Source organism: Danio aesculapii, chromosome 23, assembly GCF_903798145.1.
Source record: "Danio aesculapii chromosome 23, fDanAes4.1, whole genome shotgun sequence".
In the NCBI taxonomy this organism is placed as follows: Eukaryota; Metazoa; Chordata; class Actinopteri; order Cypriniformes; family Danionidae; genus Danio; species Danio aesculapii.
Window position 1 is genome coordinate 44,525,335 of NC_079457.1, and position 25,975 is coordinate 44,551,309.

General features: G+C 35.9%; 1 protein-coding gene across 1 annotated transcript; it reads right to left on the minus strand.

The window, feature by feature from the left end:
- Positions 1 to 473: 473 nt before the first annotated feature.
- On the minus strand, positions 474 to 25,127 carry LOC130217122 (protein Wnt-7a). Its single transcript, XM_056449156.1, has 4 exons — positions 24,898 to 25,127; positions 24,313 to 24,539; positions 19,930 to 20,201; positions 474 to 5,905 (listed from the first exon to the last, which is right to left on the minus strand). The coding sequence occupies exons 1-4, from the start codon at positions 24,966 to 24,968 to the stop codon at positions 5,423 to 5,425; spliced, it is 1,053 nt and encodes a 350-aa protein (XP_056305131.1). The 5' UTR covers positions 24,969 to 25,127; the 3' UTR covers positions 474 to 5,422.
- Between the last annotated feature and the right edge of the window lie 848 nt (positions 25,128 to 25,975).

Here is a 25,975-nt window from a genome sequence, read left to right on the forward strand (position 1 = left end):
ATTTTGTACTGTTACATCTCAAATGCAACACTTTATGCTCCTTCTGTAATATTCTGCTGTCTGTATACGTTACTATTCAGTTGCCCACATTACACACCAAACTTCAATACTCTACAACATGTGATGAAAAGTATATTTTCCATGTTAAACAATCTGCAAATATGGCAAGCAAAATCTCTGTTTTAGAAATGCTTTCTATTTCCGCGACATCGCAGCAGAACAACAGCATAAATTTATGACAATGATAACCTCAGGTACTGATTATGTGCATTCTTCAATATTACATGCTCTTAATGGGAGTTTAAATACCATTTTACCTGACATTTATTGCCAGATAATTCACCTCAGATCTTGAAAATTGAATTACTGTTGGTTTGAAAATGAAAGTCAGAACTATTAATAATTTTAAAGAGGTTTAATATGTATTAATTTGATTTAAATCCTTTACCATGTCATTAGGAGTGCTGTGTATTTAAATGTTTTGTCGTTGGTGTTTGGTGTTTGGTGCAGACAAACAAATCGCTTATAACTGGAATCTTGTCATGCGTTATGGAATTGTTCACATTAATTCAACCACATCTGCATCATTGGATCCAAGCTTGATTTTAATAATTAACATCCACACTCCAACTTTGTCAAATTACAATGATTTCATAATGCAACTGGAATGCATTGGGTTTTCAGAAATGACAAAGTATAAATAAAACATTCATATAAAAATATTCTTTCACAAAATAAACTCTCTTACCAATATTTTCAGTGTAAAGTCTACGTCTGGATTCATCACTAAACCAGTTACAAAAAGCTTGTGGTCAGTAGTTTCTTAATTATACAGCAAAAGTGATTATTCCAGACTAGCAGCGTACATGAAATTTCTCAAAGAAGAAAATATTGCATTGTGTAAACTAAAAAAAAGCTATTCTTTCAGATGATACAAAGCTCGGTGTATATTTTCTGAATAAATTCAGCATTCATTAACAAAGATGCAATCAACCCAGATTCACACATTTTGTTTCCCCTTGTTATTCTTGAATTAGAGTTATCAGCATTTTTTAATAAATAAATCAAATCAGTAGTTGGAAGAAATACACAACAGAGCACAACAGCAATTGTCTTGGTCCTGGCAGTAGTTTTCCCATTCATTTGCTCTTTGGGAATTTCAAAAGGCACCAAATCAACCAGCTTCAAGATGATTCTCAACATTACAAATCGTATATAATCAAACCAAAATGATATGTGACTGCACTATAAAACCACTGAGTAAATGTTGTACCTCATAGAAATCAGGCAATATTTGCAAATTACATATATGACATACAAGTTCATATTTGGATTTCACATATATGAAATAGATGCCTCATGTGCAACATATATATTGCAATATTGCAAAAATAGCTGCTTTCATATTTTTTTTCCAACCATTGGAATTCTATTACAATATAACCAACTGGATTTACATAATTGTTCAAATAATTAGCTATAATGTTATGTATGTGTTCATATGGCCATTTATGAACATGTGTGGACATATTTAATTGCATTTCAATGATATGTCAGCAGCCATTTTGCAATATTTCTAAATATAAGTTACATATATGATTTATATTTTCATTCATTCATTTTTCTTCAGCTTAGACTCTATTTCAGAGGTCACCACAGTGGAATGTACTGTCAACTATTCCAGCATATGTTTTACGCAGCGGATGCCTTTGTAAACGCAACCACGTATTAGGAAACACTAGGGTTGGGCCGATAGACGTTGGCCGATAGACACCACGATGCTGAGCCGGCATCACGATCCTCCGCCCCGGCCCCGGCGCAAATCCGCTCACGAAAAACACACACTCAGGCCCTGTTTACACTAATACGTCTTAGTTTTAAAATGGCATTTTAGAATGAAAACGATCCACATCCACACTGGTGTTTCATCTAGCGTTTCTGAACAGGCTTCCTTCCACACTATACCACTGAAAACGCACATCACGTGACCACACACACACACACATACACACACACTGTCATGCACTTGAGACAGCGGGTCCAGGCAGTCAGCGGGTCAGTACATTGCTTCAATCTTTCCCTTTCACGCTTGTACTTAGTTATTTTAGCGAAAAGCTCAGATACTGTTGGTTGGTTCTTGTTGGTTGTGCATCTTTTTTTATCAACCAAGTTTGTCGTCGCCATTATAACGACACAGATCACTCTGCCTATTCATGCAAGAGTGCCGCGGAAAAAGATTGACAGGTGTTAATTTGTGTGTAACTTCTCTTTATTTATTTATGATTTGGTTATGAGTAAAATTAAGACCATGCGGGTCGAGTAGTTGAAACGGTGGGCTACAAATAATTAATTCGTTATCAATTAATTATTCATAAACAATTAATTCACTGCCGCCTACGACGACGATACCATACCATACCATACCATACGACGACGTGTTTCATATTAGACATCGTGCAATGCCAAATTGGTCGACATCGCCCAACCCTACTATACACACTCATAGACTAAGGCCAATTTAGTTTATTCTATTTACCTTTAGCGCATGTGATTGGATAGCGGGGGAAACCGGAGCACCCGGAGGAAACCCACACCAACACAGGGAGAACATGCAAACTCCAGACAGAAACGCCCACTGGCTCAGCCGGGATTCGAACTAGCGAGCTTCTTGCTGTGAGGCGACAGTGGTAACCACTGAGCCTCCGTGCCGCCCAATATATATTTTTCATATGTTAAACCCAAATATGAACTTGTATGTCAATTTGCATGTATTTCCATGTATCAGATTTCTTTGTGCGACATTATAGTAATTTGAGAGTGTGGAGCTGCTTCATCATTCCCCAGAGAGCGGCAATAAGCTCTTTAACTGTATTGCAGGATCATTTGAAAACATTTCCTACGGTTCCTAAAGGTTTTTTTTTTTTTGCTGTGATGCCTCAAATAAACTCACAGTGAACTGTTCTCAGGAGAATATTTAACTTTTGGAGAATTTCAATAATATAAAGAACCTTCTTCCACAATAAAGGAGCTTTGGAATGGAAATGCTCCATTGTTGCTGAAGGTTCATTGTAAGATCCTGGCAGCAAAGCTCGGTGTGGGTCTGTCTAGATAGGGTTTTACATTATCAGTAAAGATAACACCCTTTGTTTATTGTTCCTCGATGGTGGAACACTCTCCACAAATCAAAAACATATCTTTTCCATAAGCAACTAACTTAAAATAACATACTTTTCTTACTCCTCTCCTACTCTAGTGCTGTGTCCACTAAGCAACACAACCAACACAGGCTCATTCTGAAAATGTACCTCTATATACATTTCTGGAGAGCGCCAAATATGTCCCAGAAGGTACTTTTTTTTTGCAGGTTTTGTTTTCGCAAATCCACCTGAGGCCGCTGTGCACACTTTTTTTATAATCTCAAATTTCTCTTGCGAGTGCCATTCGCACCGGTTCTTCTCTCGTAAATCCATCAGAGGCTGCTGTCAACTAACTGTTTGACTGACTGACTGACTGATCAATTGACCCTCCCTCTTTCTTGCCTAAACCCAACCAATAGTGTTTTTAAAAGTACTGATTGACCCGCCCACCCTCTTCCCTAAACCCAACTGACAGTTTTAAAAAGCAATCCAGAAAAAGAAAAGTCCTGGCCTGATTTTTACCACATTTTCAGCTTTCACCACATTCTCACCCTGTTATTTACTTGTTTATTTAATTTTTTGCCTTCTGTTTTTGTCTTACACGCTTTTTGGAACTGTTCACCGGACTCGAACCCCGTTGTCGTGGTCAACTCCTCTTTGCATCTCAAGTCCGCCAATGCACATGGCGAACTAACTAGACAAACTGGTAACAGCGGGAAAGCCATCCATATTGAGGCCAGCTGGTAAGCGCGAAAAGGAACAGCATCATACCGCCCCGTATCGTTCGATTTATAAAAGAAATGCAGCCATACAGTACGTACTTCTGGCTACATAATTCGCAATCTCCATTAATGTATATAGAGCTACGTTTTCAGAATGAGCCTATGTTTAACAAAACGGTCCAATAGCGAGAAAGTAGTATGTCCCAAAACTTGCATACTCTTCTGTTAAACACGGAAGAAATTTTTCAGAATGTAGTATAGGTAGGCGAATTGGGATGCAGCATAGCTTATACATTTCAAACTAATTGATTCACTTTATATTAGTAGCGCTTGATTTGAGTACTGTGTCTTTATGATGATTTGCTTGATGTGAGTCACTACAGATAAAAGCATCTGCTGAATGACTAAAAGGTAAAGTTCATTGCACACAATCAAAAAAATAAACACAACCTCACATTGTGTCAACTTCTGTCTATCAAAATTTGATTTGATTTCGATTTTTGCATCCATATCAAGTGTTTTCAGAGGTGTTTTGACAGTTCAGAGCCATGGTACAAGTGAAAGCCAAAATCAAGAGCCACATCATAGCATAGAGCACGTTATGCCCAAGGGCAGAATTCAAAGCGACTGAATATATAAAGACAGATTGTAGTTGAGAACCACTGCTGTAGCCTACTGTCTGCTGCTGATACCTTTGCCATGCCCAGTACCGTTTCTAGGCCAACTAGGGCACCACCAGGTGCATGGGCACCAGTGATGATAGTAATCATCTAGATTCTAGAAATAACCCTGCCCATGCTGCAGTTCACAAAGTTCTCACCTACATATAATAAACAGCTTAAAGAATCAGTGTGTTTGGCATGTTGTCAAAGAGCTCGGAATATTGCTGGGCTCCGAGCTCGAAATATTGACTGTCAGACAACTGAGGTAAGTCAGCTCTACATTTACAGCTGTGAGTTGGTTGATTATTAATTGTGCTCGTCTTGTGGTTGGTCAGTTTAATTATCTGAACATGCTCCTCCTGAACTTTGTTAACAAAACAAAATTTAGTTGTGTGTGTGTGTGTGTCTGTCCATACCTTTGACATACTGCCAATCTCTGAATAAATACAAAAAAACACATATGAAAATCTCTGACTTCAGTGTGCAAAGGTACTCAGCAGAGAAGATGAATAGGGTTTACTTCAGAAACTGCGCTGTTGTGCTCTGTTGGAGTAATTGTTAAAATCTCTATTGCGTCCCTAATTTTCATCACAATGAGTTTCAGGCCTCAAGAGTCCACTGGTAAATCAAGGTGCAGGTAGTTGTTATCAGTAGAGTAGAGCAGGTAATCCAGACAGGTTCAGGATCCTGCAGACACAAGACCAGATTCAGCAAGGACGTTTCTGAAGTACATCTTCCTCGTCACAATCAACTCTTTCTACAGAGTGAAGCTTTGATGCTCGTCCATTAAAGTGAAGAAAGCACGTTTAGAGTAAGGTCTTGTGCAAAAAAGCAAATGCCACCAGACTTGGTTGTCTTTTAAAGGTGATCTTTGCTTAAACGAGGTCCAACAGGTGGCTGCTTATTTACAGGTGTACACCTCTGTCCTCTCGCTGCACGTGTTGCATTTGACGTAGCAGCACCAGAAGAACTTGCAGTTGCATTGCCACACGCGTGAATACTGGTGCGTGTTGTACCCGCGGCCGCAGCACATCAGGTCACAGCCGTTGGGATGGTGCATCAGTGTCTTATTGCAAACACGCCCCTGAGTTCCGATGCTGCCGGAGCGTGGGTCCGCTTCGCAGTAGTTGGGGGATTTCTCGATGTACACCAGGTCTGTGTCCATGGGCTTGCGGTACGAGTATGGTTTTTTGATCTTGAGAAAGGTCGGCCGTTTGTGGCGTGTGGCTTTCACTGGCTCCACGTGAATAGCGCTGGTGTATTTGTCTTTGAGGATGTATCCCAGCTCCCGAAACTTGGGCAGGGTCGTCCAGCAGGTTCTGGTGGCACAGGAGCCAGAAACGCCGTGACATTTACACTCCAGACGCATGTTCCTCTCCAGCACCTGCACCAAGAACAGCACAGCAATGATGATTAGAGAATATAACAGAGAGTATAAAACGTTCTCAACACACTCAGAAGACGATTAAACCTTCAAAATCTGTATAAACTGAGGAAATGGCCTTTTCTCTCAGACAAAAGGCCCTATCATACACCTGGCACAATAAGGCGCAAGATGTGTTTGGTGCGATTTGTTGCTATTTTCAGACCAACGCAACCCTAATTTTCCCATTTTGCACCACATTATTTAAATGAAAGTAAATCCATTTGTTCCGCTTTGTGGACTAATAGGTGTTCCGGTCTAGAAATGAGGTGTGTTAAAGATGCATTGTGGGCGCGTTGCTTGCATTGTGGGCACGGCGCAATTGACCAGCTGAAAGCTTAATACACACAGGATTTACAGCAATACGCAAATATCTTTACAAATGAAAAAAAAAAATTAAAGGATTAAATTCATTCATTCTTTTTCGGTTTAGTCCCTTTATTAATCTGGGGTCACCACAGCGGAATGAACCACCAACTTATCCAGCACATGTTTTTACACAGCAGATGTCCTTCCAGCTGCAACCCATCTCTGGGAAACATCCATACACTCTTGCATTCACACTACGGACAATTTACATCCACTACAGACAATTTAGCCTACCCAATTCACCTGTACCACATGTCTTTGGACAGTGGGGGAAACCGGAGCACCTGGAGGAAACCCACGCGAACGCAGGGAGAACATGTAAACTCCACAAAGAAACACCAACTGACCCAGCCGAGGCTCGAACCAGCAACCTTCTTGCTGTGAGGCGACAGCACTACCTACCTATTAAAATGTTAAAAAAAATTATTATTTTCTATATAAATATAAAAACCACTGCCTCCATAGGTTCTTCACCCCAGGAGGCATTTTTCAATTGATTCATGACAATTTACTTTTGTTTAATGTTATTATTATTATTATTATTATTATTATTATTATTATTATTATTTATTATATGCATATTTTTATTTGTTTTTAAAGAAACAAGCTTAGATTTTTCCACCTGTCAGGTTTTGGACCATATGGGGCATTGGACGTGCGCTTGGATATAACACTTTGTTATTGTTTATATTGTTTATATATTGTTTACATTGTTTACTCGTTTGCTGGAAATTAGAACTGAATTTTGAAATAGTTTTGAAACAAATAACAACAAACAAAATAAAATATATAGACTAATGGAAGTCCTAAGTGAAGTGCGTACAACACCATTTCTTTACAAAATTAAAGGAGTAAAGTAAAGAGTAAAAGTAAACTAAAAAGAAAGAGGCCGAATGGAGGAGGCTTGTTCTTTATCCTCGCGCTGCAGATGGTTTGTTTAACTGTTTTCTCGCTAGGGAAGTGTTTAGTTTTTCCACTTACAAAGTCCATCGTGTAAATAGCAAATGCGCCATGGCGTGACGCAACTGACTCTTAAAGGGAATTGGAGCTGATACTCTGATTGGTTTAATACATGTTATGCTCAAAACACACCCATAACTCATTAAGAGAATAAGCACAACCCTGTTAGACCATGCGCCGTGGCGCAAACCGTATTTTTCTGCCTTTAAAATAGCAGAAGTGGATTCGGACATGCCCTTAATGATTTTGCGCCATGCGCTTTAGACTCTGCGCCTAGATCGTTAAAATAGAGCCCATCATATGTTGTGTAAAAATACCAACACAATCTCACGGCAATTCGTAACTTTTTTTTTAGTGGCTAATTCGTACGAATTCGTACGATCTAATTCGTACAATTTAGTACGATTTGCTCATTCTCCAATGACGGTTGGGTTTAGGGGTGGGGTTAGGTGCCACGCCTCCTTTTTAAAATCGTACCATTTTGTACGACTGAACTCGTACGAATTCGTACGAATTAGCCACTAAACTGGCAAAACGTAAAATACTTACGTTTTCTCGTGAGATCAGGCTGAAAATACGGATGTGTTTTCTAAGAATTGGTCGAAATTCTTATTACATACAGGAAAATGGATAGTGCTATGGATAGTAAAGGATAGTACTATAGAGTACTTTGAAATGAGTATACCATTTCCTCATTTCCTTTGGCTTATTTCCTGATTTATCAAGGGGGCACCACAGTGGAATGAACTGCCAGCTATTCTGACATATGTTTAACGCAGCGCATGCCCTTCCAGCAGCAACTCACTACTGGGAAACACCCATACACACTCATTTACACACACACACACACACACACACACACACACACACACACACACACACACACGCACACGCACACACACACACACACACACACACACACACACACACACACACACACTCAATACGTATACCATGTTTCTTATTTTCTCATTTACATGTGAAGGCAAAAGTATTTGCCCTCCCATGAAATGTAATTATTTTTTGTTTTTAAATATTTTATAATATATAGTTAAAAGAGCAAATACATTTTTACAGTATTATACTTTACTTTTGCAGAAAGTCTCCTTGACTAAACTCAGACAGGTTAGGAACAAGAGAAGGGTGAGTAAATGTTGACAGAATTTTCAATTTTAGGTGAACTATCCCTGCACTTTAAGCTGAAAACTACCATCTTGCAAAATATCTAGTAAAGTATAATGTACTTTCATCACGATAAAGACGAAATAAATTAAATATTAAAACTATTATGTTTAAAATAAGTGTTGAAGCTTCCTCTCTATTAAACACCACATGGGAAATGTTTGAAAATGAATTACAATTTCACACCGAGTGGACCATATGCACCGCTTACTTTCCTACAAACACTTTCCTACAAAAAAGACTTACAAGGAAAGGTTTACTAAATATTTTGGGCTTTTTACATGTACATAGCATGCTTAAGCACTGTGCTATTCCTCTCTCTCTCAAAACTGCTGCCAAGCTGATTTGTATAGACTAGTTTATGACAGAAAAGTTCACTGACCATCTTCAGCATGAAACAGAAGTGGAGGAAGATTGACGAATGGACAAAAGCAAAGCAAAAATAAGACACACACTGATAGCTCCACCCTAAATGATTGATAGTCCTGCCCTAAGGGTCTCCACACTGAAGGACTGACGGCTAATGATGTTTTACAAAACAATGAAGCACAGAGATACAGTATACATATAAAAATAAGACGAGCTAATTTTGATTTCATACTTTAATCTTCTTTCTTTGACCAGGTGTTTGAATGTCATGTCCACATGCTGTGATTTATGTACATCTTGACCAAAATAGTTCTTACACCTGGTGTATGCAATAGTTGCTTACACAACTGATACGCTCTCTCTCTCTATCATTAACATATTCTTAAATGTATTCATTTGTGCTACATGGCAAAATATATTTTTGTCCTTGCAGACTGAAAATTTTAGACCCAGGACTCTGTTTCAAGTTCCAACCTTTAATTTTTTGATGGTCTTAGTAAACAGTGTAACTACAGAAGAGTCAAGGTTTAAATAGGATCTAATGGTCTAATCCGATTCAATGATCTATGCTAAGCTAGAGCCCCGGTCAAATCACACGATTTTTACTGTCCGTTACGAAAGTCACTTTGTCAGAATATGCGATATTTTTTCTTGATAAAATCTTGACTTGTCGTGGGTAACAGATGTGCCAGACTACACGTTCCTTCACGATCAGGTGGACGTCTACGATGAACGTTACTTCCCAAAGCAATCAAAAGTGTAGCTTCAACAATATTTAATATCTCAATTTCAATTTTTTTTAATCTTATTTCAATCTCAATAAACACCGATGCTTGCAGACAACTAATAACAACATTATTTAAGGTAATTCCTTACGACATTGATAGGATCAAACTTATGATTCCTTTTTAATATTAAGATATTTTCTTTGAAATCTAAACATAAATTTTCCTACCAGGGGTAGCTAAATAAACACACCCTTGCCTGAACTTGCCGTGAGTGAGACGAAAAAAATTTAAGCACATAAGCAGCAGCAAGGAAATATCAGATGCTCAAGACATAATCTTTAAAAAAATGACATATTAAAAAATGAGCAAGTATTTACCTGAGATTTGTGATAAAAATCACAGTGAAGCATTCATTAATTACTTATTTTCCTCCGAGCGAAACAAGTCATGCACCCGTATAGTTGAGTAGTGCAAACAAAAATATAATTCGGATATTTTTCTTGGAAAAAATATCATTTTGAAACAAATTTCGCTTGCTGTCATTTTTATCTTCATTTCAATGTATCTTTTGTTGGTCAGTTATCTATAAGCAGGAATAACGAATAACATTTGAGGTGATGCACTTCAAAACAAGTCAAATATATGCACCAAAACACGAATTAAAGTGAGATTGTGTTAATTTGTTAAATAGAATAATAATCTAGCCTTAATTAAATTAAAGAGAAGCCTATATTAAACTGTTTTCACTGTTAATGACAAATTTGAATAAGCAGGAAATGCTTTCGCAATGAACAGAACAAACTCTGTTGGAAGGATGAGAGAACTCAGAGACTCGTTGTGAGAATGGAGATATCTGCATATTTATGCCAGCATGTCAGATAAAATAGCTTGAAACACCATAATATTTTAAAAAAGGTAGTTAAAGTTTGCATGACTATTGATCTTATCCACCTGTGACCCACCCATAAGTAAATAAGCAGCATATTTTTTGATTACCTGACCGATCGCCCAAGGCGGCATCTTGCTGGGGGCGACATGGGGAGATGGTGCAAAAAAAAAGTGCCCCAGTAAATGCTTTGAGATAAGATTTACTTTATGCAAGTGTATTAATTTAGAGTGGTTATCCCAGAATAAAGATGTTAGGGGCTATTCACATTTGGTGTTATTCTTTATGTGCAACGGTGCAACCAAAACAACGCTGGTGAAAACAGATTGACGCATGTGCGCAGAAAGCCCTTCCCGCACGCCTCACACGCGCTTCTCCTGATCCCAGTTGTTTATTGTACATGCACATGCATATTGTATATGCGTCGACATGCAAGTTGACAAAACTAAAGTTTATATCATATGATGATGATGTTATTTTGACTAAGCATAGCTATGTGGCAGAAAGAAGGAATAATCAGTCAGGGAGGTAACTTCATAACATTAATCATAACACTAAGACTTCATAACATTAATTCTCGGCCATGAGTCGGGTTTAAGACAACAAATAATTTTATAAAACATTTTTTTTTTTGTTTTCTATAGAACTGTCATAATTAAAATTCATGCAAAAGTCTTAGAATATTACTCCAGTTGTGTTTTTACATTGTTATTTATTTAGAAAAATAATTGTATGATAATAATAATAATAATAATAATAATAATAATAATAAACAAATTGTTATATTTATTGAAATTAAATATATATTGAAATGTATTTATAATTATTACTTTAAATGTATATATTTAAAATATATATTTAAATAGTTAAAATATATATAAAGTCAACCACAAAGTGTCTTTATTTCTTGGGGGGTGGGGAGGGGGTATGTTCAGGGTGATTTCGCCCAGGGTGCCATTTAAACTAGAACCGCCACTGTCGTAAGGCATCGCAGGCATGCTATCAGTTGTCATGAACTATGCTACATTACATGAGAAGAAACGATTGAATCTTGTGTCACGACCCCTATTTGTCGTTTATGAATCCCTACAACACCCTACATCAAGGAAATCATGCCAAAATCATGTGATCTAATCGGGGCTGAAGCTAAAAAAAGGTCCAGGTAGAAACTCTCCGGAAAAAAGAGCTGTAAATTGAGCATTTTCCCCCAAAAAAGTGCAGTGTTACTTTAAATACTAATCAAACTGGTCTTTCCACAGTAATCTCCAAATTCATTGATTTATAGGGTAATTCAAATGAATTTGTATGATCTAATCATCCAATAAAGCTTGGTTTTAGGGGTGGGCCATGGGGACATGTCTCCTTCTAAAAAGTCATGTATATTTATTTTAATAAAATTGGCTAAATTTGTATTAATTAATCCCTTTTGTGCCAATATGTAAAACTGTTCTGTTTTCTGGTATGAACAGGATGAGCCTTACCTATTGAACATCAGCACAGCTTCACTATCTGTTCTTCGAAGCCGGGCGTCATTACATTGAATGGGAGGAGCGTTCAAACACAGCACTCTTTTACTTTTCCCAAGACAAAAACCTGCAGCTAGATTGATGCTGTGAGGCCAGTCAGTTCTCTGTGTGGCAATTTAGCTGTTTAGATAAGATGGTATGAATGTGCCGCTACAGAAAAGGCTCAGTGAGCTAGCACGGAGGCCCAGGGTGAATGAGGAGAAGTGTCGGTGACATGAATTTACTCTCTGTGACCAAACGGGAAACAAGGCAACGAAAAGATCGAAGCTTCTTCACCCCTCATTAAGCTTGACTGCGAGAGCAAGAGTGATTATTCTGACCTCTTTTTGCCTGACAGACCTGCATGCCCTACTTAAAAGAACAGGTCACCAAAAGATCCTTTTTATAATTATATTATTTCAACGTTACAGCACATGCATTGATACATTACTATAATAAATAGTCAAAATGCCCAAAAAATATGCGATATAAAAAGATGGCCATATAGAGTGTCTGATAAAAAATCGAATTAAAGCATTAAACAAATGAAATATTATATATAAAACATTGCTAAGGTGAATATTGTTATTGGATACAGAAGAAATACCTATTGTCGAATGACTAGGCCCACACAGAATCTGCACGCGCAGATTTCCGCAGATTTTTTGCCCATCATTGATTCTGTTTATTTACTGATGTGTGTAAATCTATATTTATTCAGTTTTTAAATTAATTTCAGTAATACTATTGACTAATATGAACATATTTAAATGATTTATTTACAAAATAGTTTGTAAAATAATATTTTCTGTCTTTTAATAGACATATTATACGAGAGACTTGCTTTGTTTACCAAATAAAGTGAATCTAATTAGATTTGCATTGTAAACATTAAATACAAGTTAAAAAGGTATTTTTTATTTCATATATTAAGGTTTTAGTTATGATACTACTAAAATCATCATATTTAAATCATTTTTACCAAAATTCTGAGCAGAAATAGCAAAAAAAAAAAAAAAAAATCTGCAGATTCCGTCTGGCCCTACTAATGACTTATTAACCCTAATCAACCTAGTTAAGCTTTTAAATTGCACTATAAGCTTAATTCTAGGATCTTGCAAAATAACTAGTAAATTATGATGTACTGTCATCATGGCAAAGACAAGAAATTATATATTAAAATGAATATGTTAAAAATCCTTTGAAAAACATTGTTAAACTTCTAAAATATGTAAAAGAAATAATTACAATTTCACCGGAGGGCTAATAATTTTTCCTTCAACTGTATTTTAACTACTAAAAGTAATTAGACTCTAAAAACACACTAGAGTTCAGATAATGGTTTAAATGCACATTAAAGTAAAACTTATTATTTAAATGTAATGCAAAATCATCTTTTTTTTTTTTTAAATATATGCATATATTTCACTCCAAAATATATTTTTGCTTATTGTTCAAACTACAGTATTTATTTAGAAATTAGCTGAATCAACTCAATCAAAACAATCACAGCCCCAAATTAGAAAAAGTTGGTACAGTATGGAAAATGCAAATGAAAAAATAGGGTCACACTTTATTTTGATGGTCCGTTTGTTGAATTAAGTTGCATTGCATCTACATGCCAATGAATTTTTATTAGATTATAAGTAGACTATTAGGTTGGGGTTAGGATTAGTGTAAGTTGACATGTGCTTGCAAAGTTTATAGTCAGTTAAATGTCTGTTGAAGGAGCAGTATCAACAGATATTAAACAGACACTCTACTAATACTCAAATGGACCATCAAAATAAAGTGTTACCAAAAAAAGTAGTGATTTTTATTTTTACTTTGACTTGTATTTCATTGCAGACAATATGAACACTAAATATTTCACAAATATATTTTGCCTGGTCAATTTCCCTTCCTTTGTAAATATACATCCTTTTCTGTCATTCAGACCTGCAGCACATTCCAAGCGAAAAGAAAATTATTGAAATGTTTAAAATAATGTTCCTCAAAGAAGGATTGGAGGACAAAATCAAACAAAAAGTGCTCAGGGGGAGCTTAATTAATGTGTCGGTGCTCTTTGGGTAAGGGATTTATCAGAATAAACAGCAAAAGTAAGTCTAAAGCACTCAAAAAATGTGGAAAAAAAATATTAAAAAGCCTTTATTGACATGGCTATTCTTTAATACTGCTCCTATGCTTTTTGGCAAACACTTTCTTCATCAGGGTAACAGAGATCAGGTGCGTCTGGAGTTTCTTTTACGTTTGTGTATTTCATCTTCAACAGTGCATAACATAATTCAAAGACTCAAGGAATCTGGTGGAATTTCAATATGCAAAGGACAAGGGCGCAGGCATCAGCTGAACAACCGTGATCTCTGATCCAACAGGAGGTATTTTTTTGGGAGAAATGGATGCCGTGTGCTCCAGACCAAAGAAGAAAAGGATCATCCTGTTTCCAGCAACAAGTCCAAAAGCCAGAATCTATCATGGTTTGGGGTTGTGTCAGTGACCATGACAAAATCTGTGATGGCAGCATTAATGCTGAAAAGTACATAGAGATTTTGGAGCACAATATGCTGCCTTCTTTTCCTGCGACCCCATGCATATTTCAACTAGACAATGCAAAACCACATTCTGCACACATTACAAAGTCCTGGCTGCAGAGGAAGCGGATACAGGTACTTGACTGGCCTGCATGCAGTCCCGACCTGTCTCTAATAGAGAATGTGTGGTGCATTTTGAAGCGCAAGATGTGAAAACGAAGACCTCGTACTGTTGCCCTAAAATTACACCAGAAACACTTCATCACTTGGTGTCTTCAGTCCCTAAATGTCTTTTAAATGTTGTGAAAAGAAATGGCAACATTACAAAGTGGTAAATACTTTACTGTCCCAACGTTTTTTGTGTTGCAAAGAACAAAATTTGAATATGTGTTTATTTTAATAAAAGAAAATCATAAGGAACACATGAAATAATGTTTGTTGCATTGTCTGCAATGAAATACAAGTCAAAGTAAATTTTTATTTGCATTTTCCATACTGTCCCAACTTTTTCCGATTTGGGGTTGCAGGTTAACAATAGATTTGTGAGGGACAACATGAACAAATTGTGTTTAACCCAGCATTTATTACAGTGTTTATTAAGGGGATCAGTTTCCACTTTTGTATTAGTTACTTTTTTGGCTGCATATTAGCTTTTTATTAATGTTTATAAAGCCTTATTCTTATAATAATATTCTACTGTCACAAGTAAATAAAGGTACAGAGAAGGATCCAATCTGCAAGTGAAAAGTTTATTTGACACTGTCAAACTAAACCAACAGGGCTACAAATGGAGGGCGAGGACACTGGGATACTGGGGCAGGAACAGACAGACGAAACGAGGTCCAGCAGTCACTCCTCTTAGTCCTGAGCACATACAGACTCACATAAGCAAACGCAACGAACTGACAAGGAAACATAGAAACGTAGCCCAGATATAGGCACAAAAATGAACCTCAGCTGGTGATCAAATCAAACAGCCGTCATGAGCTGTTATGAGTGCCGTCACAACACGTGACCAAACAAATACACGTGGACAACCGAACAAAACAAACCCACGTAACAAAACAGATACTCCGGAAAGCACACAAACCTGCAACCGTGACGTTCTACATCCTCTAATCATGTTACCTTAACTGCTATAACAGCTTCCTTGCTAAAAAAAAACAGAAAATTAGGAGTTTACTGAGGCATAATAAATAATAAAGATGTGTTCAACATAATAAGATGTATTTCCAGTGTAGAATATACTTGTAGGGTTAATATCCATTAACATTGTACAATTAAAATTATAGTTCATATCCATTAATATTGTACAAATATAATTTTACAATTATTAATATTGTACTGCAAGTAGAGTGCCAATTCAAGTGCAAGTGTTTCCCAAGGGACTTTTCCCCTTATTTCACATCAAAGGCCATGCATGAATATCTGAACTTTATATGCGGAAAAAAGCGTGGCCTCCAAATGCAGGTAACATTGAAAAAGCCTTTTAAGAATTTTGGCGGTTTGAGCATTGAAAGTTGAGACCCAAAAACACAACATTAAAGATGAAACGTTTCCATCGAAGCTAGAGATAGGGGATACTGGTGTAAGCCAATGTCTATTTAACTGAGCAGAAAATGGGAGTGGTTTTGTACAGAGCTTGGTGTTGTGTTGGAGCAGATCTGATTTGTAATCAAACGCTACCACTTATACCGCTCTTACCCCTAAAAGCTTCCCATTATTGCTGTGCCAGTTGAGTCTTGGCGTTGGGGCCGGATGGTTGATGGCTGCAAACCGCAGTGCCACAGTTACTGAATCTTTCCTTGTACTTGACTTTCACTTGATCCGTTCAGTGTAACCAAAACATCACTTGACTGATAGATAAAACCTCTTAAAGAAATAGTTCCTTCAAAAATGTCAAGTCGGTCACCCTCATGTCATTCACACATGCTCATTTACAAACTTGTCCTGATAAGACATCAGAGTTAAGCCCAAAATGTAATGCATTACAAATGACTCGTTACTGTCAATGTAATTAATTACTACTTTTGTATTACTTTTAAGTTGCTAATCACCAAAATAACCACAGAAGTATGACTACATCTCCAAACATTCATTTTGCAATGCATTATAATGATTGAGTGAGAGAAGGACGCTGACAAAAGCTAGATCTGATCATATAACAGCATTTGTTTTAAAGGGAACCTATAACTAGATGTAAAATAAGTTTCTGATGTCCCTAGAGTGTGTATGTGAAATTTCAGCTCAAAATACCCCACAAATAATGTTTTATAAGCCTTTGAAACTCTCCCTTTTAGGTGGTGATTCAAATTGTACCATTTTGATGACTGTTGCTTTAAATTCAAATGAGATTGTGCTCTTTTTAAAAGAGGGTGGAGCTACACATGCCTGTCTGTCAGCATAGTGGCAGATTTTAAACATGCTGAGTTCCACAAGGATCTATCCTCGGTCCTATTTTATTTTCTTTATATATTTTACCTTACTTTTTGTAAATGTGGGGTGGCTTTTCATTTTTATGCTGGCGACACTCAGATTTATGTCCCTCTTAAAAATAATGATGAAAATAGCCTAGACTCCCTTATGAGATGTCTAATTGAGGTTAAGACCTGGCTGTCGTCAACGTTTTTACATTTTATTGAGGGAAAAACTGAGCTGATCTGGTTTGGGGATCCTGCCCCTCTGGAATTATCAGGTTTTGGTGAGCCATCTTATTAAAAACCTGTTGTTCAAAACCTTTCAGTTCGATAGTGATCTGAAATTTAACAAACAAGTAAATTCAGTTGTTAGATCCAGTTTTTTTCCATTTACAACTTATGGCAAAAGTGAAGTCGTTTCCCTTTTTTGATGGCCTTGAGGAGGCGATTCATGCTTTTATTTTGGGGAGACATGACTATTGAAACTATTTGTATGTGGGTATCAGTCAAACAGCCCTGAATAGACTGCAATTAGTCCAAAATGCAGCTGTGAGACTGTTGACAGGGACTCCCAAGCATGAACACATATCCCCTGTTCTTTCCTCTCTAGGTTGGCTGAATGTAAGGTTAGAATGTTTTCAGCACTTTGGGCAATGCTGTGTTGTAAAAAATGTGCTAACTATCTAACTAACTAACTAACTAACTAACTAACTAACTAACTAACTAACTAACTTTTAAAATGACCAACACAGGCTCATTGGAAATACGTGCTTCAGGTGACAACAACAAAACTGTACTTTAGCATGTGCTTGATTGGAGTTTCTAGTAAAAATGAACTTCAGGGCAGTGTAACAACAACAAATTTTGTTCTTTTTTCACACTAATCATATTTACAGGCACATATTATTAATAAATAAAGGAGTATTTTCCTGCAGTTCCTAGCACTGCACCAAATAAACACCACAAAACAACTTAACTCTGTCTATGATTTGTAAAATGTCAATGTTAAATGTTAAATTTTACACGTAAATGTAAAATCTATGTAAAACTATGTGATAGTAGTCCATTTTTCTCTTATGTCTGCTTTTAAACACTAGCCACAGTCCACACTTTATTATGTCACAGACTACCGCCATAATGCCGCTGTAAATGGGATGGAGTAACTACTTCTTTAGAGAAGAATCCCATAATTTCTTTGTGCAAATTAAATTGTTATAAACGCACACGCATTTAAAAAAAATCTTATATTAGTTTTGGTAAAAACATCCACTCGCTTTCCATATTAATTGAACTATATGCAAATGGCACATATAAAGCCTGTGTTTCCTTTACAAATATTATTGAGAACATTACATATTCTATTCTAAAACTTAAAATCACTTAAAAAAGATAACACATATTCTAATATCATATAGAAATCATATAAATAAATAAATTAATAAATAATGAGGCAATTTAATAAGAAATGAAATTTAATATTCGTTATTTATTAGGAAATGAAAAAAGATCCTCTTTAGTAATAATTTTAATGAGGATGATGATGATGATGATTATTATTATTATTATTGTTATTGTTATTATTACTATTATTAATAATAATATTATTATTATTGTTGTTATTGTTGTTGTTGTTATTAATATTATTATTATTATTATTGTTGTTGTTATTATTGTTATTATTATTATTGTTGTTGTTGTTATTATTATTATTATTATTATTATTGTTGTTGTTGTTATTGTTATTATTATTATTGTTGTTGTTGTTGTTGTTATTATTATTATTATTATTATTATTATTATTGTTGTTATTGTTATTAATATTATTAATATTATTATTATTGTTGTTATTATTATTTTTTTTATTATGTAGGATATTGTTTATTATTTTTAAAAAAAATTTAAGTCTACTTTTACAATTTGACATGTAAACCACTGCAGAAATGTTCTAACCCTCAGGCCCGTGTCATATACAGTACAGATACTTAATAAATAACCTACTATAAATGAAAGCATTAATGTATGCTATGTTTTTTTGTTTTCACAAGCTTTGGAGACGTAACGTAAATTCCGCTTTTAAATAATAGGTCACCTATAGCTTTCATGAGGCTGTGTTCAAAATGACATCGATGTTTTCAAAGTGCACTGCGAAGGGAACGCAATTGTAAACATGAAGATCGCTAAAACTGAACTGTAAAAATACTTTGAAAGCAAATTACACCTAAGAGAGATGACCTTAATGCTTTTTTAGTTTTAATAATTCTAAGTTTAATTATTAGAATGTTCTAAATGAATAGGGCATAGGGGGGATAAGTGGGAATAGAACACAGCCAGGAACTATGCTTCTAACTATAGTTCTAGAGGTGTAGTTGCAAGTGCACAAGTTTGCGACGCAGTTTGCAAATGTTTGTTGGAACGACGGGTTTGGGAAACGGCAAATCAACGAACTGTGTTTGTAACAACGGAACTTGTGACCTTAGTTGGCTAACGATGGTTTTGGGAAATGCACCCCTGAATTGTTGAAGCAGCAGTGCTGTTTTATCAGACTAAATACATTTGAGGCTTCAGTTATAATGCAGCTCTGTTCAGTCTAATAAAACACACAACATATTAAAGCCTCGCTGTTCTTTCCGTTTTTTAGAAAACCAAACCAGAAACCAAGGGTGTGTGACTTTATGGGTTATGGGTTTAGGCATAAACACCAGCAGAAGATTCTTCAAACAATTGAAATAATGTAAGTACATAAGTCAGCAAAAAAAATGCACTGCTCTTGTGGGTTTCAGATGTTTCTCATACATTTTATGCATTTAGGTTCTCGCATACTGAGCCAACAAGTGGTGAATAAAGCTGAAGAAATATCTTGCATTATATCCGGACTAAAATGTTTAACTTTAGCACACCACAAAGACTACAGCCAAAACTGGGACATTTCCTGACAGCTGACTATCGAGCTGGTGTGTCAGAGCCTTCAAGAAAGCACTTAAAAATGCTTATTGCCAAAAAAAACACACAAAGTAAAACTTTGAGAATCAAATACGTACCTTCCGTCCTACTTCATTGTTATGCAGGTTCATAAGCGTCCTGGCGCTGTGTTTTATCTCTTTAGCATCCATAAAAACTTTGGAGAAGCCCAGGCCGTAGTGGACGTCTGCCGAGCAGCCTCCCCATTTCCAGCCATTGTCGTGAGCGTAGAAGCCCTGTTTGTCTTTGTCGCAGCTGCATTCGCTGAGGTTCCCACGCGTACAGGCCGATGTGATGGCGTGAGCCACTCCTGCTGCGATGATGGCGTACATGAAAGCAGCCTCTTTACTGCCTGCAGACACAAGACACAACTTCAGTTTCTTCAACATAGGCTTCACCACACATGCTGCAACAGTTGGCAACACTTTACTTGAAGGTCAATAGGACTGTCATTAAACCTTAATAATCATGTATTGAATGTGAATGAGATTTTATGCATGCTCATAACAACTGTCATTAAGTGTCATTCGCTCAGTTATGACATTTTAAATGCAGAGATGACATTGTTTTTATGACAACTTGACATAAACAAATACATCACAGCCGGTTTTTGTCTTTGTCATGACAACTTGATATTTCCAAGACAACGAAACGTGTCATAAATCTGTCATAAACATGATTATCATGAAGCCATTATAAATATGTCATGAATTTATAACAGCGTCATTAACAGATGGAACAGATGTCAGAAGCACTTCAATAATCACGCGCACGTTATTATCATCAGCTCAAGAAGTTTGCTATTTCAAATATTGATGCGCGGTGAGCGCAAGCGAGAAAGCGAAACCGCTTTCATGTTTAACTATTATCATCACCTTTTGGACTATCATGAACTCAGAATGACGGAATTACTCTCTAACAGAGGTTACATGCGCTGGTGAAGAATAAAGATGAGAGGTTTGAGAGGCAATTAATTAAGATTAAAGATGAGAGGTAATCTTATTGTAAGATTAATCTTACGAAGTGGCGCATGTCACGTCAGTGCATCACTGACACAGCGTGCGGACACTTTTAAAACATCAGCACAAGGGGGAGATCTCAGTGCGTTAGGATCTGTCTAATGTATTATTGAGCCTTTTCTCATTTAAAGTTTCAGGTAGGCCTACTTTGTGTGTGAAGAGCAGGAAATAACCCTCTCTACTCCAGTGTTGCAAATGCGATCTGCTGATCTAACAGACACGCAACATGATTTAAAAACAGCAATGATCTCTATGTTGCAGGTCAAAATGAACCGATTAAATGCAAAACTAAATGCATTTCTTCACCGAATACTTATATTAACTGGAACAATTAGTCTTGGAGAGAGTGTTTCGTGTTGTCGTGAACACGATACAATTTGAATTGTGAATGAACGGAGAATGATTGACAGGTGCAGCGGCGGGAAGCGCTGAACTGAACATGAATTTAACCACTTAAATATTCATCTCTACTTCCCATTAAACTATAAAATGGCTTCAAAACATTTAGGATATAGTAGGCCTACATGACAACTTTCTAGTGCCTTTTAATAGGCTATACCTTCGTGGCTTTTGTTGGCTTATAAATTACACAGAATATAGCACACGCGCAAGATCAGATTTGGATCGGTACCAGCTGGCCGATACCAGATCCAGCAAAAAACTTGTGGTATCGAACTGATATCCAAGCCTAGTTGTCACCAGGGCAGCTAGAGTGAACTTATATGCTCTTCAATGCCTTTGGTGTGAAAGCGCAGTAAAGGTTTCAAAGCTTCATAAAGCAGTGCTTCGAAATCAGCCATAATTAGCACTCAGCATTGTATTTAATTCTGCGCTCAGTACTGCATTCAGAATTGCACTCAGTAATGCACTCAAATCGCACTCAGTATTGCAGAAGGTCTTTAAGTGTACTCAGATAGAACTTAGACCTCATGAACTTTTATAAACTACTACGGTAGCTGTGGCATATTTCTAAGCAGGTTGGAATGGCAAAGCAAAAGTCCATTTGTCTCAGGTGACATCTTATCATGCTCTGAAATTTACACCTGTGGAAAAACTCTTCAGGCAGCAAATACCAACCCAAACACTGATACATGCTTAAAAAATGCTAACAGCAAACTCACAACACAGCTTCCAGTGTGAAAAGGGGAGCTGTGCTCTTTTAAAAACAAGGAGAATCAAGTAGATATAAAGTTTAGTAGCCTTTACATCAGAGAAGATATATAGCCCTCCAAATAACGTTATTCTCTTCTTTATAAAGCCATCTATGCTCTTTAAGAACAAAGAAACATAAATTCTGATCTCAAAATGGTAACCTAAAAACTGTAAAATCATCCTCAAATTAATTATTGGCATTAGCACAGACATTCGTGTAGCTATACCCAAAAACTAGTCTGTATGTTTTAAATTACTGAATTTACATTAAACATTGCTTAATGTGTGAGGTGTTACAATTCAGAATTGTTTTAAATGGCAAAAAAGTGTCAAAACACTCATTAAGTTTCATGTTTAATGTTTATAACTTGTACCTTTTTATACTTTCAAACCACTACATTTTATCCATCTATTAACAGAAGTATGTATCAATTAAAACATATTAATGTTTAGTAGCTTTTTTCTTTAATATATTTTAACAAGTACAGGTCAGACTAAGTACATTTCATTTATATATTATTTTAAATAACAATGAAACATCATTTCACGTTTAAACTGTTTTTACTGAAGACAAATTAGACAATTTACTTGGATTTAGTATGATTTCTATGTTTATATATATATATATATATATATATATATATATATATATATATATATATATATATATATATATATATATATTTGTCAGTGTAATTCATTGCAGACACCAAAATGTCTTTGATTCAACATATAATTGAATTGCAGGTCACGCTGTATTTTAAGGTACAATTCCTGCTATTAATAAACTATTAACAGGCTTTTAGCTTAATAAACTTAATAAGCTTTAAAAACTGTAATAAAAAATGTACTGCAAATAATGTATAAGATAGTAATTAAGTTTATATGTAGAATAAGATGTATCAAACATTATAAGAGCTAATAAACAGCCAATATCTATCTATCTATGTCTATTAACTAATTGCAAGATATTTTTCAAATCTCCAATCATGCTTAAGCATTTTGAAAAGACCTGTCCACATTATATGTACACTGTAAAAAATGCAGGGTTCCACACAATTCATCCATGTTGTCCCAACACAAATTGTTTAAGTTAACTTAACACTTTTAACAAATTCATGTGGATTGAACATTAAAAAATTAAGTTGTCCCAATTAAGTCTCAAGAATTGTGTTGTTTCAGCTCATTTTAAATAAGTAGCTTGAACGAGCAAAAAAAAAAAAAAAAAAAAAAATATATATATATATATATATATATATATATATATATATATATATATATATATATATATATACATTTTTTTGTGTGTATTTTTTATTATTTCTATATTTACTGATTGTTTCTATTCTGTAGTATACCGAGATGCTTCCTATACACTGAAAAAAAATTATTCAAAGATGATTCCTTGGATTTACTCATTTTTTTTACGTTAAGTGGTTGTAAACAACTTATTTGGGCTGAATTTAAACAAACAAATTAAGTTGAACATTGCTCAATTTGTTTGTTTGTTTAAATTCAACACAAATACATTGTTTGCAACAGTTTTGCATGCAACACTTTTTTCAGTGTATCATGTACTTTATACTGTATATGCCTATACACTGTAAAAAAATTATGGGGTCCACACAATCCATTCATGTTGTCCCAACACAAATAGTTATCTTAAAAAAATAAGGTGGATTGAACATAAAACAATTAAGCTGTCGCAAAAAGATCTCAATAATTGTGTCATTTTAGCTTATTTTAGTTTTTACTTTGAACAAGCAAGAAAAAAAATATCTTTGTGTGTATGATCGTGGATCTCTGCCACACAGTTCAGCATTGAAATCTCAACTTAACTTGACTAGTACAAACAACTATTTTACCTCAGGTAAAATAAAGGAAAAGTTGGTTTCATATTCGCACATTCAGACTTTTACCTTCTTAAAATCAATTTCAGTAAAGTATTCTTAGCAAATTCTTAATCATATTAGCAGCCAATGTCTATCCAAATACAAACATCGTCGATAGTCAATTAAAGTGCTAATGTTGTTTTAAAATACTTACAAACATAAAATACCGAATATTTAAAGTAGGGTGGTAAACAATATGTCAAAAGTTGTCAAGTTGTTTATTCTTTTTAAATTATGCTTCACTATTTTATATATTAACCAACTTTACCTCAATAAATGACACCAGGTGTATCTTATCCACACCGATAAACACTTCCCTCTTCTTATCCCAAAGCGGATTTTTTTTTTTTTTCAGATTCACCCGAACTAAAAAACACGCATGAAAAAGTTTCCAACATACCCACTTTCAACTCTTTTCCGAAGACGGTCCTCTCTCCGAGCGCGGAGCAGTTCCAGCGGCCGTGCTTGAACTGAAACTGGCACTCGTTGATGCCCATCTGCGCGCCCTCTCCGATCACGATGATCGCGTCCGGCCGGCTCTGGCAGATGATCCGCTGCCGGGGCGCCAGTCCGGGGATCTTGTTGCATATGATGCTCGCTCCCAGCGCCAACACGGTGGAGAAACCCCTACAAACGACCACACAGCTACGTATGAATATATCAACACTTCCTAATCTAATAAATCTTCATATGCATGCGAAATATGGGATGCAAAAAAAAAGATATCAGGGAAGGGTCTGGAGATGGGCATCAGGGCACGAGCGCGCACAGAATGCAACGAGCGCGCGCATCAGACACTGTGCGTTTGGAAAGCATACTAAAAAAAAAGTCTCTTTTTCTTATTGTTGTCGCACTATTATGCTGACTCAGTGTTGAAATAGTAGTAATTGCTAATTACAAACAAAATATAGTGACTGTATGCATTCTTCAAATGTATGATGTTCCAACATTATAAGATGTACAGCGCGTTTATGTTGATCCTCACCCCATTTTCAAGTAGATTATTCCGAGACAAAGAAAAATGTGAAACATCCAGCGTCGTGTTTTTCTGCTCATGATGATTATGTGTTGTAAAACGAGAAACAGAAGCTTCAGTTTGAATAGAGGGTCTTTTAGAGTCAGTCTGTATTTCCAGCTGTGCTCGTGAATGCAGTGCACCTTCAAGGTGTCTCCAGTCTACGGTGAGTCCTCATAGCGGCACAGGTACAGCAGATGTGCCGGTGCTGGTCTGACCCCTTCACCCTCCTGCGGGACTTTATATATCTGGGCGTGTTCAGAGGCGCTGAGGGCCCACCCACGCCTTCATACTGTACACAGAACTTCTTGCCTTCATTCCGCCAATAATTCCTAGAAGTCTTTGGCACATCGTATATAATGAATATCACCATTCATATTCACATTCATATTTTAATGGGGACCTTTTATGCAAGAATCACTTTTACTTTCCACAGTGTGTGAATAGAGCCAGCCTTTAATGCCAAACATTAATTAATTCTATTTGTTTTACAATCACACTTGTTTAAAGCAGCCTACTGAAACACTTTGATTGACATTCACCTTTTGTACTGTATAAGAGGGTGAAAGTCCCACCCATTAGTAACCATCTCTTCCCTCATTTGCATAAACAACCCTGAGTGAGAAGCAGCCGTCCACCATTAGAGATTTTACACCATACCTGCTGAAAACAATGTCATTACAATATTTAGTATGCACAAATAGACTGCTTTTGACATTTTCAATTTTTCACAGAAATAACGTTAGTCCTGTTTTAAATCTGATTCATTTTTCATTTATGTAGAATCTTGTTTTGGATTTCCTTATTTGAGCAGATTGAATAGACAAAAGTTTGGAAATGACCCAGTAAATACTGTCTCACCAATCAAGTTAAAGAAGTGACATAAAGTAATTCACTTAATATAGCGATTTTTTTTTCATTGCAAATTTTTTAGAGACATGGACTCTTTGCATTTTGTGACTTAGGGCAATAGTTATTAAGTTTCTCATTAACTATTTAGAGGAATCTACAAAAGACCTGTTTTTTAAATACACATATACCCAAATGC

Bases quoted from the DNA above. Each gene is read 5' to 3' on its own strand.
- LOC130217122 (XM_056449156.1), bottom strand. From the start codon at position 24,968: ATGAGCAGAAAAACACGACGCTGGATGTTTCACATTTTTCTTTGTCTC. The intron at 20,202-24,312 runs GTATGTTGGAAA...TTGTGTCTGCAG, and splicing joins CGGAAAAGAGTTGAAAGTGG to GCAGTAAAGAGGCTGCTTTC. The intron at 5,906-19,929 runs GTACGTATTTGA...TTCTTGGTGCAG, and splicing joins ACAATGAAGTAGGACGGAAG to GTGCTGGAGAGGAACATGCG.